General features: G+C 42.3%; 1 protein-coding gene across 3 annotated transcripts in view; it reads left to right on the top strand.

The window, feature by feature from the left end:
• Positions 1 to 17,202, top strand: part of nos1 (nitric oxide synthase 1 (neuronal)) — a 64,888-nt gene that overhangs the window by 11,406 nt on the left and 36,280 nt on the right. For all 3 annotated transcript variants that reach the window (XM_036980173.1, XM_036980172.1, XM_036980174.1), the window contains exons 3-9: positions 932 to 1,061; positions 4,036 to 4,173; positions 5,746 to 5,891; positions 7,065 to 7,227; positions 8,686 to 8,777; positions 15,789 to 15,930; positions 16,224 to 16,363. In XM_036980173.1, coding sequence (XP_036836068.1) covers positions 932 to 1,061; positions 4,036 to 4,173; positions 5,746 to 5,891; positions 7,065 to 7,227; positions 8,686 to 8,777; positions 15,789 to 15,930; positions 16,224 to 16,363 — 951 coding nt within the window. The remainder of the gene's footprint in view (positions 1 to 931; positions 1,062 to 4,035; positions 4,174 to 5,745; positions 5,892 to 7,064; positions 7,228 to 8,685; positions 8,778 to 15,788; positions 15,931 to 16,223; positions 16,364 to 17,202) is intronic.

Below are 17,202 nucleotides of genomic sequence, written 5' to 3'. Positions count from 1 at the left end.
TATATTAAGTGCCAAATAAAGTAACAGGTTTGACTTTTTTCTTCTTAAATCAGCCATAAATTATCTTGCGACAGGGGGAATGGAATCTTATGTGTAATGCAAGCTTCACAAACAAAATCTAAATGAATTGTTAACATTTCCAGCCTGTATCTATGGGTAACCCACTAAATATTCCACCACAAAACACCAGGAAATGGCCAAAAAGACGAGAACCAGCTCGCCTACTTTTACACTGATTTAACTTTTCGATGCTCTATGTAAAACATTTAAAGTTCAGTCCACGTAACAGGGTTGACCTTAAAATGAGGGACAGGTTTCTTTTGTTTTTAGCCTGAAATGAATCCATAATGAAATAAATAATCTTCAGAAATGAATGTCAAAGCAACCAAGGTTAAGTGGGTTAAAATCTTCTAGAAAGTCAGAGGTACATAACAAAATGCATAATTGTTGCACTTTAGCGAGTCTTTATTCATATAAAAAGTATACATTTTCCATATTAAATGGCACTTAATTTAGCAGGCTTTTACAATTCAATATTGGTGCATAATTTCTACTTAACATATCGAAAGAGACTCATTTCATGGAAAGACCCAGATGTTCGATGTAGTTCTGCTTGCCCATAGATCTTAGTTAGATAGATAGATATACTTCCTCTGTATGTTGTTTTAGTGGAATTGTTTCTCTTAGTGCTTTTTGGTTAGTGTTATTGTTTCTATATGTTTGTCACCACAGCAACTGTCATTGTATTCGTAGTAAATGAGTAATTGTATGTTAAGCAATTGTTTGGCAAGTTCTCAGTGTTTTTGATTTAGTTCAAGGGAGCATTTCATCTATGTTTTGATCTCGTCTCTCAAAGTGAAGACGTAAATAGTGGGTTTTAAAACCAGATGTTAACACACCTACCTTTCACGGAACTGTATGTGCCTTGCAGGGACCTTGGTATGGGAAATGGTATGTCACCCCAGCTGGCGTCTGATAAGAACAGTGTGTGTGAAGACCTGTGGAGGAAGGACAACAACATGCAGACGGTGCTCACCAACCCTTACTCTGAGAAGGACGAGGTAAAAACACTCAACTATGTTTGTGTGCGTGTGCACTCTTCGGTTCTAGTTAGCACCTTTTTTTTCCTAAGGGTTCTTTGGCTGTCCACATAGGAGAACCCTTTGGAAAACCCGTTTTTTGCTTCCAGGTAGAACTCTTTACACAGACTATTCTTCATGGAACCGCAAAGGGTTCTCCTATGGGGACAGCCGAAGAACCCTTTTGGAACCGTTTTTTATAAGTGTGTGCATATGTTTATGAATGTGTACTTACATGCCTTTCGAGTGAACCCGCTTGTGAAAGCCTATCCTCCCATATGTGTGTGTAAGCGCATGCCAGCCCATGGCGATTCCCCTAGAGTCGCACATGACATATGCTTCTATAACCCCCTAATCTATACATTGCGTGTTCCTTGTTCTTGGAACTCTTAGAGCTTTCGACGAGTGTGACTGTGAATGCGGGTCAATGTGTATCATAACAACAAGGCAAAGCCCTTCTTGGCTCAAGATCTCATCACCTGGGCATTCGATCCTTCCGGCAGATAGCTGTCAGAGCATGAAAGCCAGTTTACACATCTCATATGGAGAGTCTGGTTGTAAGTGGAGAGAGAGAGCCAGGGGTCTGGGTTGTGTGTGTGTGTGTGTGCGCGCGTCTACACATGCACGTTTGCATCATAATCCGCACATGGTCCCATGATGATCCACCCACTTGTGACGTAGGCTGGGCTGCTTGAGCCCCCTGCTCTCGTAGTGAATGAGGCCGGATGGAGAGACATGATCGAAGGAATTAATGAATGTGTGCAGCTGTGGTTGCAGAGGGAGCTGATTCATCTTTCTCCTCTGATTTGGCCCTCTCCAAATTAGGTATTTTGAGGTCCCCTCCATTTAGGTCTTTGTGGTCTGGAGGGATACGTGCGTGTGTGTGTGTGTAGTGGGGATGGGGGAGGTGTGTGTCTCAGCCAGGCGTACTGGCGCCATCGTAGGTAGATGCAGAGCTGTGTTTCCAGATGGCCTACAGTAGGTGTGTGTGTCTGCCATGACTTCTGACTCATAGGAGAGTGTAGAGGTGTATGACTAACATGTAAAAAGTCTGAGATAAATGTATAATTGTTATAAATTACCTTTTGATTCTCTCAGCCATTTTCCATATTTCCTTGATAATATGGTGAAGCAGGACATCCACTTGTTGTGCAATATGTCATTCTCCATCCTACGAGAGACGGGAGGCTACAGAACTACCAAATGACACGGTTGTAGAGTTGAAATTCGTATTTCATTTAGACTGAAAGGGCTTGATGACATGATGATAGGCTTGGAATGATGATTTCTTACTTTATGGGGAGGACTGTCCTGGACTCTGGCTGTGTCTTGTGCTGAGCTCACTGCTAAAGCTTCTACTGTATAATTGACTGGTTAATAAGTAGAAGTGGCAGAATGTTCTGTCACGATACCGCCACCAGGTTCTGGAGATGTCGCTTGGCTCTCCTTTGATGCACCCCAGGATAAGCATAAGTAGCACCGTGGCAGAAGTTATCTTATCCTGTGCTCTTCTGCATAATGTCACTGAAAAGAGTTCAACCAGTCAAACTCTGTCAACTGATCCATTTTTTTCTTCATTCCCCCAATTCATGATTCATGTTCTTAATGTTAAGTTAATGTTCCCTCTCTCGTTCTCTCTCCTACTTAACATGTAAAGTGTAATTGTACTCGTCTGCCTTCCTCTGGCTGTTTGACTACAGGGGTAATAAGCTCTCTTTCTGCGGCCTAGCTGCACAATAGGCTTTCTGTATAGAGGAACTTGGAGATGATGACAATGGCACACGTTTGTATGCAGCTGGCTGGGTGGGTGAGCATTTCGTAATGGGCACAGAATCACTTCTCTCTCTGAGGAATCAAATGAATTCAGATGGGTCTCTCCTCCTATTCTCTGAAAATTCAATGGGCCTCGATTGACGTTTTGCTTTCATCCCCTCAGCGAGCACTACAATTTATGCCCGTTGTTTGAGGTGCCTTCACCGCGTGGTTTTGCAATAATGTCTTGAGAGATGATGATGAGCGGTATTACAAGGTGTGGGATTGATTTCCTTTTGATTTGAGGTTCAATGGAGAGACCTGAGCACTTTAGAATCAATTCAATACAACAATCAAACTTGTGGTAAATTACATTCATTCAAGCGATCATCACTTAATAACCACATCAGAGTAGACAAGCTGAGAGAGCTGGCAATTAGCAGTCAATCATGCTAGTGTTAAGGATGCTGATTACCTTTCTACCTGATGGGGGTGTGTGTCTCCTGTCTCTCACTGGCTGCGTTTACACAGGTGCCCAATTATGACGTTTTTGACTCCCGAGTGGCTCAGCGGTCTAAGGCACCGCATCTCAGTGCTAGAGGCATCACTAAAGACCCTGGTTCGATTCCAGGCTGTATCACAACTGGCTGTAATTGGGAGTCCAATAGGGTGGCGCAGAATTTGCCCAGCTTTGTCTGGGTTAGGTTTTGGCCGGGGTAGGCCGTCATTGTAAGTAAGATTTTGTTCTTAATGAACTTGCCTAGTTAAATAAAAAAAATTGTCAAAAGATCTGATCTGATTGGTCAAAAGACCAATTGATGGCAAGAAGGTCAGAATTGGGATTCAGACGGCTGAGAAAAGAATGCTGCTGGTGGACTTATGTTGGAGCTCACATTTGCAGTCCATGGTATGGACTTTCTCTATCAGTCTCTGGCTGCGTTTACACACAGCCCAATACAAAAAAAAAATTGTGGACAATTTTTATTGCCAAAGATCTGCTCTGATTGGTCAAAAGACCAATTAGTGGCAAAAGATCAGAATTGTCAACACAGCCTCTCTCTCTCCTTTTCCCTCTTTACCTAAAGTTATCATCTCAAACCTCCACTCAGAGGTGGGTTCAAAGGCCATCTCAGTAGAAGCATTATGCGCTACTCTACAGACTAAAATGTATTAATTCTCTTAAACATCCATCTCATCCCTCTAGCCTCCAGCACAGGGGAGGATCTCCCCTAACAAGGCTCTTATGAATGGCAGCCCCTCCAAATGCCCACGCTTCATGAAGATCAAGAATGTGGAGACTGGAGTCACTTACAATGACACTCTACACCACAGCTCTAGTAAGGTACGGAACTGGCTTTTCTTCTTGTCTGCAGAACAGTGGCTTCCTCATCAATCAATAGATTAGTCAATTAGCCAATCAACCAACCATTCAATCAATCCAATCAGTTTGTAATTATCTAGCAATTTTCTTACAAATACGTTTGTCACAAGGTGCTTAACTGCAACCCCCTAGAGCAAGACCTAAGCATTTAACACCAGCCTAGCTAATTGCTTCAGCAACTTATCGGACGACAGCCTACTATGTATCCCAATGAATAGGATTCTAATGGTGCATCTTCAGAAGTATAATGTATCACAGAATGTTCTGTCTAAGCCATAAAGGACAGCTGTGTGGCATGAATGCGCAGAGCCTTATGGCGAGCGGATGTAGTGAGGCGAGGGATTTGTTTTATTTTTAACACTCTGACTCTGCTCATCACCCTCTTTTCCTTTCCCTCTTTCTCTCTTAATATATCTCTTGCTCACTTTCTCCCTTCCATCACCTAGTCATGCTCACCGGCCATGTAATTGTGCATGTTGTTTACTTCTGGGACTCGCAACTTTAGCGAGCGTCATGTTGAATTGGATGGCTGGGTTGTTTGAGCAGAGCAAGGGGGGGTTTGGGACAAAACCTGACTGGCTGGACAGTGCGAGTGGGTGGCTGGTTCAGCCAGCGTGACTAGACTGCCCATTTTAGCAGCAGCGCTGTTGAGTTACTGTTAAATTTCCACTCTGGGTTTGTGCTCGGGTGACCGTTTTCTCCCTATTTCCTCCTCTGTCTCTAATCTGGGGAATGCATTAACGGCTACCCAAAGTGACGGCGCACTTCAATTATAATTGTATTCCTCTGACCATACAAGGTTGGTCTGGGTGGTGATCAGTCTCCTTTTTTTTCTGTCTCTGTCTCTGGTCCTCTTTCTTCTGGCCTCTTTCCGTTTCTTCTCCGGTCTGTGTGTTCTCTGCTCAATTGAAGGCTGCCACTATGACTAATTCAGTCACTAGCAGGCACCCGGCCACTCTTTTGGTAAAAAGCTGAGGGATGGGGTTAGACAAATGTAACTGCTCTCGGATTCGTAGACAGAGCTATAGATGCAAGGAATGACCATCCATGATATCAAAATTTAAAGTCTTAACCATGGTTTGAGGTTATGTTGATTGACCTTGACGCAAAGCAAGCTTATATTTTGGGTTGTGATGGGGTACAACAGTTGAACTAAGCTCATTGGGCATAAGTTATATACCCATTGATTCTTGAATCATTTGTCATTCAAAATGGATGTACCAATTTGCATATTTAATGGAATGGTAAATGAGTGGGCTTCATGACATTTAAGTAAAGCACACTAGACTGGTTGTTCTGACAGGACTAGGGGTGGGGGGGTGGGAAGCATTACTCTACTTTAGTCTTACATTAATACGCCTGTAGGAGAGAGAGCATGATCGAGGGAGAACAAGAGATGGAGGGAGAAGTATTTTCCAGGTGTTATGGAATCCATGTGAACTGAACAAAGGACCTGCGTCAGGAAACCACAAAGAAATTCAGTGCTTTATGTCATCAGAGCCTTGACGTGATGTCATCCACATTGCCTTTCAGTTACCGCTCTGCACTGAGTGTGTGTGTTTCGGGTCCATCATGACACCTAGCCAGGGGAGCCGCAAGCCGGACGAATCTCGAACCAAAGAGGAGCTGCTGCCGCTGGCTACTGACTTCATAGACCAGTACTACACCAGCATCAAAAGGTAATGAAGTTACACTTACCATATACTTTAGCTACTTTAATAACCAAAACAATGTTTTGATCAAATTTTATTTGTCACATACACATGGTTAGCAGATATTAATGCGAGTGTAGCGAAATGCTTGTGCTTCTAGTTCTGACCATGCAGTAATATCTAACAAATAATCGAACCTAACAATTTCCCAACAACTACCTTCTATACACACAAGTGTAAAGGAATGAATAAGAGTATGTACTTAAAAATATATGAATGAGTGATAGCCAAACGGCATAGGCAAGATGCAGTAGATGGTATAGAGTACAGTATATACATATGAGATGAGTAATGTATGGTATGTAAACATTATATAAAGTGGCATTGTTTAAAGTGGCTAGTGATACATTTATTACATCAATTTTCCATTATTAAAGTGGCTAGAGTTGAGTCAGTATGTTGGCAGCAGCCACTCAATGTTAGTGATGGCTGTTTAACAGTCTGATGAGACAGAAGTTGTTTTTCAGTCTCTCAGTCCCCGCTTCGATGCACCTGTACTGACTTCTCCTTCTGGATGATAGCGGGGTGAACAGGCAGTAGCTCGGGTGGTTGTTGTCCTTGATGATCTTTTTGGCCTTCCTGTGACATCGGGTGGTGTAGGTGTCATGGAGGGCAGGTAGTTTGCCCCCGGTGATGCGTTGTGCAGACCTCATTGCCCTCTGGAGAGCCTTATGCTTGTGGGCGGAGCAGTTGCCGTACCAGGCGGAGATACAGCCCGACAGGATGCTCTCGATTGTGCATCTGTAAAAGTTTGTGTTTTTGGTGACAAGCCGAATTTCTTCAGCCTCCTGAGGTTGAAGAGGCGCTGCTGCGCCTTCTTCACCACGCTGTCTGTATGGGTTGACCATTTCAGTTTATCCGTGATGTGTACGCCGAGGAACTTCTCCACTACTGTCCCGTCGATGTGGATAGGGGGCTGCTCCCTCTGCTGTTTCCTGAAGTCCACGATCATCTCCTTTGTTTTGTTGACATTGAGTCTTTATTTTCCTGACACCACACTCCGAGTGCCCTCACCTCCTCCCTGTAGGCCCACTTTGTTGTTGATAATCAAGCCTACCACTGTAGTGATGCAAGAAATACTCTAAATCCAGTCCTTTTTACATGTCCTTGTGTTACTTCTCTCTGTCCTCGTGGCATCAGGTTTGGCTCGAAGGCCTACGTAGACCGGCTGGAGGAGGTGACTAAGGAGATTGAGGCCTCAGGGACGTACCAGCTGAAGGACACTGAGCTGATCTATGGAGCCAAGCACGCCTGGAGGAACGCTGCCCGCTGTGTAGGACGCATTCAGTGGTCCAAACTACAAGTAGGAAACTCAGATTAAATGCGCTGTGTAGGCAGAATTCAGTGGTCCAAGCTATAGGTCAGAAACTCGACGCTCAATGTTAAAGTAACTGCCCATTGTTTACTGATTTTTATTAAATATGACCTATAATTACATACAATATAAGTGAGGTGAAGTGAAGTTTCCCTTCCAATTTTTAAAAAATGAAGTATGTTAAAGATGCACTATTCAAAAAGCACTCCTCCATATCCTGTTTGCTCAAATTCTAATAGTTAGGCTAATTTCAGTTTATGTGAAAAATAAAACAAGTTTAGTGTATAGAATCATTGTACCATCTAAACCGCTGTGAAATATATTTTCCATAACTGGAAATAAGACGCAAAAACCAAAGCACAGGAAGCGTTAGAAGTGGCACACCTAGAACAGATATACCGTTTCTTATACTTGCTTTCAATGAGATGACAGATCTCATTTCTATGTGAATTTAGTTGGGTTACCCAAAAAAGCAACATAAAAATCTGCTTTTCTGTGTTGGAATGGTGTGGGCGTACCCCTACAACAGAATGGTGTGGATGTATACCAGTCATAAAAAATATCCATGCAAGGAGACCGCTGATTGGCCAGCTCAGGGAGATGACATGTTCTATGAGAAAATGGCTGTTTGAGGTGTGGTTTTTGAAGTGTTTTTATTGTTTCAAATTTATGCCTTGGCCACATAAGTCGACAACATTATTTGGGTATGAGTTAACAGAATATAAACTTTTAAAAGTAAGATTTTCACTGGGCAGTCGATTTAAAATCAAATTTTCCTAAGCCAATATGATAGCAAGTATGATAAACTTCGCAAATCAACTTGGCTGGAGGATCACAACACATTCCCCACCTCTCGTCATGATCCGTGTAATATTCATGATCTGTGTAATATAGCAATATCTGTTACGAATGTGCACTGAATTATAAAAGTTCAAATAAATGCATTGCAGAGTGATGTTTCACCATTTTAACAACATATTGTCTGTGATGTCGCTACACGTTGATGGAGGCAGGCCAGGCATCGCAGGTCAAGCGTTAGTAGTGAAACAATCCAATAAACGATGATGATGAAAGTTATATCTAAGGGGAATCAAATCACGCTGATGTGGAGTATGCCGCTATTCAATTTTTTCCCCCTAACGATATAGTGTAAATGACAACATGCTTTCACTGAGGTCCTTGGATTCTTTGTGTTGAGTTGTTTTATGAGTGACGAACACCTTCAGGTCGAAGCATTGCACTCAAACTGTGGTAGCATTTAGTATCCCACTGGGCACAGACGTCAGTTCAACGTTTAGTTTTGATTAACATTTAGTTGAGCAAATGTTTTCCACGTTAATTTAACATCCTCACATTGATGGTGGGTTAAAATGACGTGGAAACAACTGTGATTCAACCAGTTTTTGCCCAGTGGGATCTTTATTTCATTACATGTTTTTCTAACAGGTATTTGATGCCAGAGACTGCACAACGGCTCATGGAATGTACAATTACATCTGCAACCACATCAAGTATGCCACTAACAAAGGCAACCTGAGGTGAGTCGGCACTGCTCTGTCTATCCCCGTGCCTTTTACTCAATGTTGTCTTTCTGTGTCATTTCCTCTGCTCGTCTGGTCTGTCACCCTCTTCTCTTTGTCCAGTTTCTCTTTCTGTTTTACCTTTCCCCCTCCCTTTCTGTCACCTTGAACCTCCCTCTGTCTGTCTGTTCCTCTATGTTCCCTGTCAATGTCAACTGCGTCTCTCTAGTCTCGTAGACTTCTCCCAGCCAGGATCAGTCCTTCATCAGTCCAATACAGCTCTGCCAAGCCTAAACACACGTCATGACACCACGTCTTTACTCCCCAATGAATAAACATCATAGGAGAGAGGGGGTTAGTTGAGCCCCACTTTGGTTTTAGGAAAGCATACACAAAACGTCAGAAACAGATTTTCACTAAGTCAAATTAATTTGTTATACAGTGGTTCTTTCTATAAAAGTTGCGTCGTACTGCAGCACACCTTGCGGGCTGCCGCAGAATTCTATAGCACGTTATTTGTCAGACATTGTTGCCATTAATGCTAGTTTGACCACCAGAGGGCATCTTTGAGAAGCATTTGACAGACTTTAATATTGGCTGTACTAGAGAATTTAAATCCTTTTTTTGTAAGAACATAGTATATGGGATTGATTTTTAAGAAATGTTGCTTAATTAAAAAAGAAACCCTCTGGGTTTCCGTTAGGAAAATATGGCGCTGTACAACGTGACCGGTTGGGAGTAGGCTACAGTACTAAGAGCAAAATAATCCTAACGTTTCCACACCCAAATTGTAGTCTAACTAATACCCAAACAGAGACAAAACGTCATTGATTAAGCAAGACCATTCCCCATGCTTGTCTCAGAGCAGTGCAAAATGGTGCTGAAATAGATGACCACACACGGGTAGGCTATTGCTTCAAATCCTATTGTTTATCTTCAATATGCTTTAAATGCCACAATGCCACAAATAATTGAACACGCATCATTTAAAAAAAAATAACTCTGAGAAGGGTAATAGGAGGTGATCTGCACTGCATATTAAACTGACATTCTTATTGATATATTCCACGCGTTACTGTGTTTCGATCCTCTCTCTCTCTCTCTCACACATGCACTTGCTGTCTTGACCTCTGAATGCTCGGCTTTGAAAAGCCAACTGACTGTACTCCTAAGGTGCTGTCCAGTTGCACCTTCTATAACCACTGTTTGTATTATTTGACCCTGCTGGTCATCTATGAATGTTTGAACAGCTTGAAAAATTATCTAGCCTTTATGGCCATGTACTCTTATCTCCAACCTGTTCACATTTAAGTATAACTTTTGTATGACTAATGCTTTAATATTTAATCATTTCTGCCCTCCGAATTCATATTCATTATATAAATAGACCCATGTGCACCTTGATATTGGGGGTGCGCCATGTGGCCGTGCCTAACAGGGAAAGGGGGTGCACCATGCGGCCGTGCCTAACAGGGAAAGGGGGTGCACCATGCGGCCGTGCCTAACAGGAAAAGGGGGTGCACCATGCGGCCGTGCCTAACGGGGAAAGGGGGGATGGAGCCGGTCGGGCACAACCCAGGCGACAAGGAGATGCGGAGATCCGAGCTCGGGCGAGAGCCGAAGCCACCCTCCTGGCCCAGAACCCCGCGCAGAGGGAAGGGAGAAGCGGAGGGCATGGGCTCCCTACCCTACCCAGTCAGAGTCATAGATACTCCCGCCATTTACCCGTGCTTCATTGGTCTGTTTCGCTTGATGGCCTTCCAATCTGCACTTGTTAGATGGCCCTCCCTTTCTTGTAGTGTATTTTATTGCCCGTTTTACTCTCGTCCTGGGCTTATAGATCGAATCAATTCTTTATCAGATGAATCGCAACATGATGGCTTAAGCGATTGAATTCATGAATGCATTTGAACGTTTTTAATATTGTGATCGTGAAGAGCAATAAGAGATCTTGGGAAGGCAGTTACCCATCTACATACACCTTTCTTTACCGCAATCTCTAAATGAAAATACTGGCAGATACATAAAAGGTCCTTGCACAGTAGTAGATCTAATTCAATTTAGAGGATTCTAAATGAATATCTAAGGGGCTTTTATAGAATAATGCAGGGGTAATTAAACTGTTTTAAAATGTATATGTTTATTAAGTCGTCTTGCTTGTCTCAGAGCAGTGCGAAACGGTGCTAAAATAGTTGACCACACGCGGGTAGGCTCTTGCTTGTTGGGGGGGATTTTCACACTTGCAGTAGCTGGGCTATTAAAGTAATCGTTGGATAACAGATCGGCTCTCGGAGCTCAATTAGCACATTACTGTGTGTATCAAGAGATATGCTGGACCCTATGTCAGAGTTGTTTTTGGAACCACATCGTGTCTATTGTTCTGCTAATAGCCATTGTGAAAAACAAATGTTTGAAAAAAACAAATTCCACTTGCCTCTTCCATTCATTTTGAAATAGTATTTTCCAGTAAGCATAAATTTGTTTACCTTCATTAGCCTACTTTGTTCCAATATTTCCAGTCATTCAGTGATATTTATTCCCATAGTAATTCGTTAAGGATCCATTTTATTACACAGTATGCCTACACATTGATAGGCTATATAAGAAAAATTGAAAGAAAATCCACTGAGGCCTTCCGAGTGGCGCAGTGGTCAAAGGCTAGCTGTGCCACTAGAGTTTCTGGGTTAGAGTCCAAGCTCTTGTCGCAGCCAGCCGTGAACGGGAGACCCACGGGGTGGTGTACAATTGGCCCAGCATCGTCCGGGTTAGGGGAGGGTTTGGCCGGCAGGTATGTCCTTGTCCCATCACGCACTAGCAACTCTTTTGGTGGGCTGGGCGCAGGTCACCAGGTGCACGTGTTCTCTGACACATTGGTGTGGGCGTTGTGTCCGGGACACACGGCTTTCGACCTTCGCTTCTCCCGAGTCCGTATGGGAGTTGCAGCGATTAGACAAGACTGTAACTACCAATTGGATACCACAAAATAATTTTTTTAAATGCACTGAAACCAAAATACCTTTAAGTTTTGGTGATCCTCTCAGCTCAGGCTCATTTCCAAGTCTTCTGGTGGTTACAGTCCTAAACCTGGAACGGGTAGCACCGTGTTCTCGGACCAAAACACACTGCCGCCCAGATTTGCATTACAAAGGAGGGCATAAACTGGGTCAAGATGCAAGCAGAGTAAGTAAACCTTTATGTAGTAAAATAAAGGTTAAATAAATGAAAGACCTACAACACCAACGGTAGGCCTACAGTATATCTAAAAATATATTTTCGACATGTAGGTCTCCTGATTTTAAACCCGATCGAACTTGTTTAGCATCAACTGAAAACATTCATCTGTAACTCCCCCAAGCCTACAGACCTTTTTGATTTTGTCTGGCATGCCTTTCCAAATAAAATTGAATATTTTTTATATAATTTAAATAGGTTGTTCTCCGCCTGACTCTCCTCTTATTTTAGTTAAAGACCGTGCTTATTTGAGACCAAAACTAGCGATTAATTGTAGAGTTTTTATAATCACTTATACAGTATTTTAAATTTTTCACGATCAGAAAGAATGTTGGTACTTATTTTGATCCAAAGCCATGAATGAGTGAGTCACTCAGCTTTATTTAGGTGCCAAGGCTATACGACTGCACCATCAACTTGATTATTTAGCAAACACCACTTGCTGCTTATATTCAGTCAACACATATATTTTAAGAATATCATGGAATATAATTGAACATGTTAGTTTCTCTTAGAATAAAAACATTAGCTTACAGCTTCTTCTGACCAAGTAGAAACAAAGTGTATTTATTTCCGGTGTGCGTGCAGGACAGAGGAATAGCAATTCTTACTCTATTGTTCTTTATTCAACCACCTTCATCCATCATTCAGTTAAAACCTCTTGATACTCCCCATCCGGGAGCGTAATCATCGCCTGACAATAATTAGCATAACGCAACGGACATAATTATCCCTAGAAAATATTCCTATTCATGGAAATCACAAATGAAATATATTGAGACACAGCTTAGCCTTTTGTTAATCACCCTGTCATCTCAGATTTTCAAAATATGCTTTACAGCCAAAGCTAGACAAGCATTTGTGTAAGTTTATCGATAGCATAGCATTATGCCTTGCTAGCAGCAGGCAACCTTGTCACAAATCAGAAAAGCAATCAAATTAAATTGTTTACCTTTGATGAACTTCGGATGTTTTCACTCACGAGACTCCCAGATAGCCAAAGTTAATTTTTTCCCAAAATATTATTTTTGTAGGCGAAATAGCTCCGTTTGTTCTTCACGTTTGGCTGAGAAATCGCCCGGAAATTGCAGTCACGAAAACGGCGAAAAATATTCCAAATTAGCTCCATAATATCGACAGAAACATGGCAAACGTTGTTTATAATCAATCCTCAAGGTGTTTTTCTAATATCTATTTGATAATATATCTGTCGGGACAATTCGTTTTTCAGTAGGACCGGTTGGAGTAATGGCTACCTCTGTATTTTACGCGAGAATCTCTCGGAGCCACCATGTGACCACTTACGCAATGTGGCCGCCTACGGCTATTCTTCAACATAAATGCGTGAAACTACGTCACAATGCTGTAGACACCTTGGGGAATACGTAGAAAGCGTAAGCTCGTTGATGGCACATTCACAGCTCAATAGGGACTCATTGGAACGCAGCACTTTCATAACCTGGGGCACTTCCGGATTGGATTTTTCTCAGGCTTTCACCTGCAACATCGGTTCTGTTATACTCACAGACTATCTTTACAGTTTTGGAAACGTTAGAGTGTTTTCTATCCAAAGCTTATTATATGCATATTCTAGCATCTTTTCCTGACAAAATATCATGTTTAAAACGGGAACTTTTTTTTCCAAAAATGAAAATACTGCCCCTAGAGTCGCAACAGGTTAATTGAAATTCAATTTTGAAGTCGTGCACAATTATCAGTTTCTATTTGGTTTATCGCAGATTCATTGTCATTTAACGCCTTGGGGCCGAAAAGCATAATCAGTGTTCTAACTCCCTCTTGCTCCAGACCACAGCAATGAAGCAGTGATGCATGGTAACGTACTAAACCACAAATTACCTCTTAAGTGCCGTGGCATAATCTCAAAACTTTTAATTGAGTAACCACTGTAGGTTTCCTGATGCTATAATATGAGGTCCTAAACCGAGCATCAAAGTGCATCCTTGTAGCTCTGTGGACTAATATAGTAAAATTGTTTGTCTTGGGGTTATTTGAGCCAATGGCCACTGTCGTGATTTGACATTAACATTAATCTGAAGACTTATCTAATTACCTAAATATGTTTAATTGTTACCAGATTTTAAATTAATCATGTAACAATTAACTCATTAGGATCTGGGGCACCATGAGAGCAGTTCTATAAAGAGTTACCATCTCCCAAATTAAACTCTTTAAAGATCTTTACCTATCACATCTAACAGTCAACTTATTAATCATAACCTTGTATCATATCATCATTCTGAACAGTTGTAACCTCTTTGCATCTGCAAAAACCTTAACCTTATGATTCAGTACTACACAAATTGCTAGAATTTTATTTACTAGCTAATTAAATGGTAACACAGAATAAACATACACACTTAATACATTAAAAACAGGTCCCTAGCGGAATGACAACAATATGGCTGCTTCTTGGGGGTTCTTAAGAGAGCAGCCAAGGAAGTGAGAGAAGGGGAAGAAGTCCAATCTAGCTGCAGCAAGGGATATTAAAAAGACTGAATTATACTGAAGAGCTACATTGACAAAAAAGAAAATGAACACCTGTTCGAAAGAGAGGCTATGATAGAGTAGCAAAGCCAGAGGCACATGTCTATTGACATGGAGTCTGAGCTTGCTAAGCATATCAATAATCTCAGACCAGTTTCATGGGTTTTAGTAGCCTCAAATGCAGAGAACTTGCCTATGTATTGGCACATGGAAACATCCCTGTCCCAGACAACTGGTGAATAAATGGAAGGCTAAGTGATATTGAACAGGGATATCTATATCAGAATGTAGGCATACATTTATGATATACCACAGCCCAATTCCATGAATTAAACTTTGACCTACCATCACCCACTATCACAGGACACTAGCACTCACTTACCCCAAGGCGGTTCAACTTACCCTGTCCCTATGCTCAACTTAGCCCGTACCCGGGGTAAGTTGTGCAAAGAGAACCCTTTTTTATGGACAAGCTATGTTTTCAAAAAACATGTTTTACATTCATTATGATTATTTTCAGGGATACAAGACATCCTGAATCTTTCTTAGAAAGAATGATGATTTCCCTTGACGTAGTGGTGCTGAATGTAAAAATGTCTCAACATACCCCACTCTCCCCTACTGTATGTGTCTGACTCATCACTGCACTGAGTTAGTCACATCACATTCCCAAAGACTGCTGATGCTGTACATCAAATAATACTTAGCCACTGTAAGCATGTAACAGAAGCCTGATGGCATATCAGTTTGCTCTTAAGCCTCTGTCGGGTTTGTGTACGGCATAAGAACAAATGAAGGAGTTGGCTGAAGCACAAACTGATCTGCAGCCAGGCTGCTTCTGCTTAGATACAGACCCCAAAACAATTTGAGTTTTATATAGTCAATTCTCCTCTCATTCTTTGGGCTTGTATTGACTATAGAGGACACTAGTTTCTCCTCTGTAAGGCAAGCATAGAGATTGGTGCCCAGAGATATTTGGGTCCTTTGGGACGAAGACTTACAACCAGATTAGTAGAATCAACCCTTTTGCCCAGTCATGGCATTAGCTTAACCCAGCAGGATAGGTTCAGTAGTGGGGGGCTAAAGGTGCTAAAGGGGCTAAAGCTTTGGCCCTGTCAGACTTCCTAGCCTGCCTTACCCACGACCTCCTAAATTAAACTGCCCTAAACCATTAGATGCTATGTGGTTGGGTAGACATTCATTTGTTGCATTGCTAATCTACAGATACTGTCTTTAAACTCTCGTCATTAAACTTTCTCTCTCTCTGGGGGCTGGTGGGTTATTTCTATCCAGATCTGCCATTACCATATTTCCTCAGAGGACAGATGGCAAGCGCGACTTTCGGGTATGGAACACACAGCTGATTCGCTATGCCGGTTACAAGCAGCCCGATGGTCAGATTCTGGGAGACCCAGCCAACGTGGAATTCACTGAGGTAGAGTAAAAAGACACTGGTCACTGTTATTCAAAGTTAATTATTGTTCGTAACAGCATGGAATATGTGTCCCTCGTGGGATTTGAATCCTCAAACTTTGCCTTGTCAGGTTCAACCCACTGAACCACTTACAGTAGATCACAAAACCTGAGTGTGTTCAATGTCTTTATATAGCATGCCTCCGAGCAAGGCCAAAGCTCTGACTAAAACTGGAGTGGAAACCACCAAACAGGAGTTACACATCTACTTGAGTGAGTCCACGTAAAATGTTTATTAAATGTTTTGGTTACTAGATCTGCATCCAGCAGGGCTGGAAGGCTCCCAAGGGTCGATTCGACGTGCTGCCCCTCCTGCTGCAATCCAATGGGAACGACCCAGAGCTGTTTGAGATCCCTCAAGACCTTATTCTGGAGGTGCAGATCACCCATCCCAAGTGAGTTAGACCACACACACACACACACACACACACACACACACACACATGCACGTCCAAGTGTCATAACAGAGTGATACAGGAACAGAGGCTGGGTTGGGGTGTGTTTCAATTGTCACGCTAACATACCACTAACATTCCACACAGACACACACTCGCAATGTCACCAGTCTTCAGGCACTGGGGGAGTTTCATCCCCTGCACATGGCATCCTCTATCAAACAAGCTCCCAGAACTGTCCTTCGCCACCCCCCATCTCCCCCTGCATCAGTTTAGTTGGCCTCAACTCTGTTGCCATGAAGCTGTGATGGCTCTCTGCTACTGCGTAGACTGTCCCCCATGGGCAACTCCGAGCCTGTGTAGCACCAGGTAGATGGATGTAGGGCCAGTAATTTCAGAAGTGATTGCAGGTGTTTTTGCTGTGAGCATGTGATAATGTTAGTTTTGGCTGCGCTCCTGTACTTCTTGGCTGTGTTTCTATTAACTACAGTGTAGGAGCAAATTGCCTTGTAGAACAATACACTCCACATCACAGTAGGCAGATATCTAGCATCTCTTGGAGAAATCCTTCATTTCTTTGTACATGCATACAGTATTTTCTTTCCCTTGACGTGCTATACAAACTTTCAATATCAGAATGTAAGCTTTGTCACTAATCTCTTCCCACAGCTTTTTGCAGTTTGTTGTCATGAATCTTGTCCTGGAGGCAGAACTGAGTGATTTCCGCTTAGATAGGCCAACTGCAAAGTCAAAATGGGCTATATTGTAAAAACGTAGCAGTGTGGTTTAAAGTCAGATTTTATGAATGGCTGTGCCAACTACTGGCCGCTTTGCAGAGC

The sequence above is a fragment of the Oncorhynchus mykiss genome, chromosome 6 (assembly GCF_013265735.2).
Source record: "Oncorhynchus mykiss isolate Arlee chromosome 6, USDA_OmykA_1.1, whole genome shotgun sequence".
Classification (NCBI taxonomy): Eukaryota; Metazoa; Chordata; class Actinopteri; order Salmoniformes; family Salmonidae; genus Oncorhynchus; species Oncorhynchus mykiss.
This window is presented reverse-complemented; position numbering and strand designations above follow the sequence as displayed.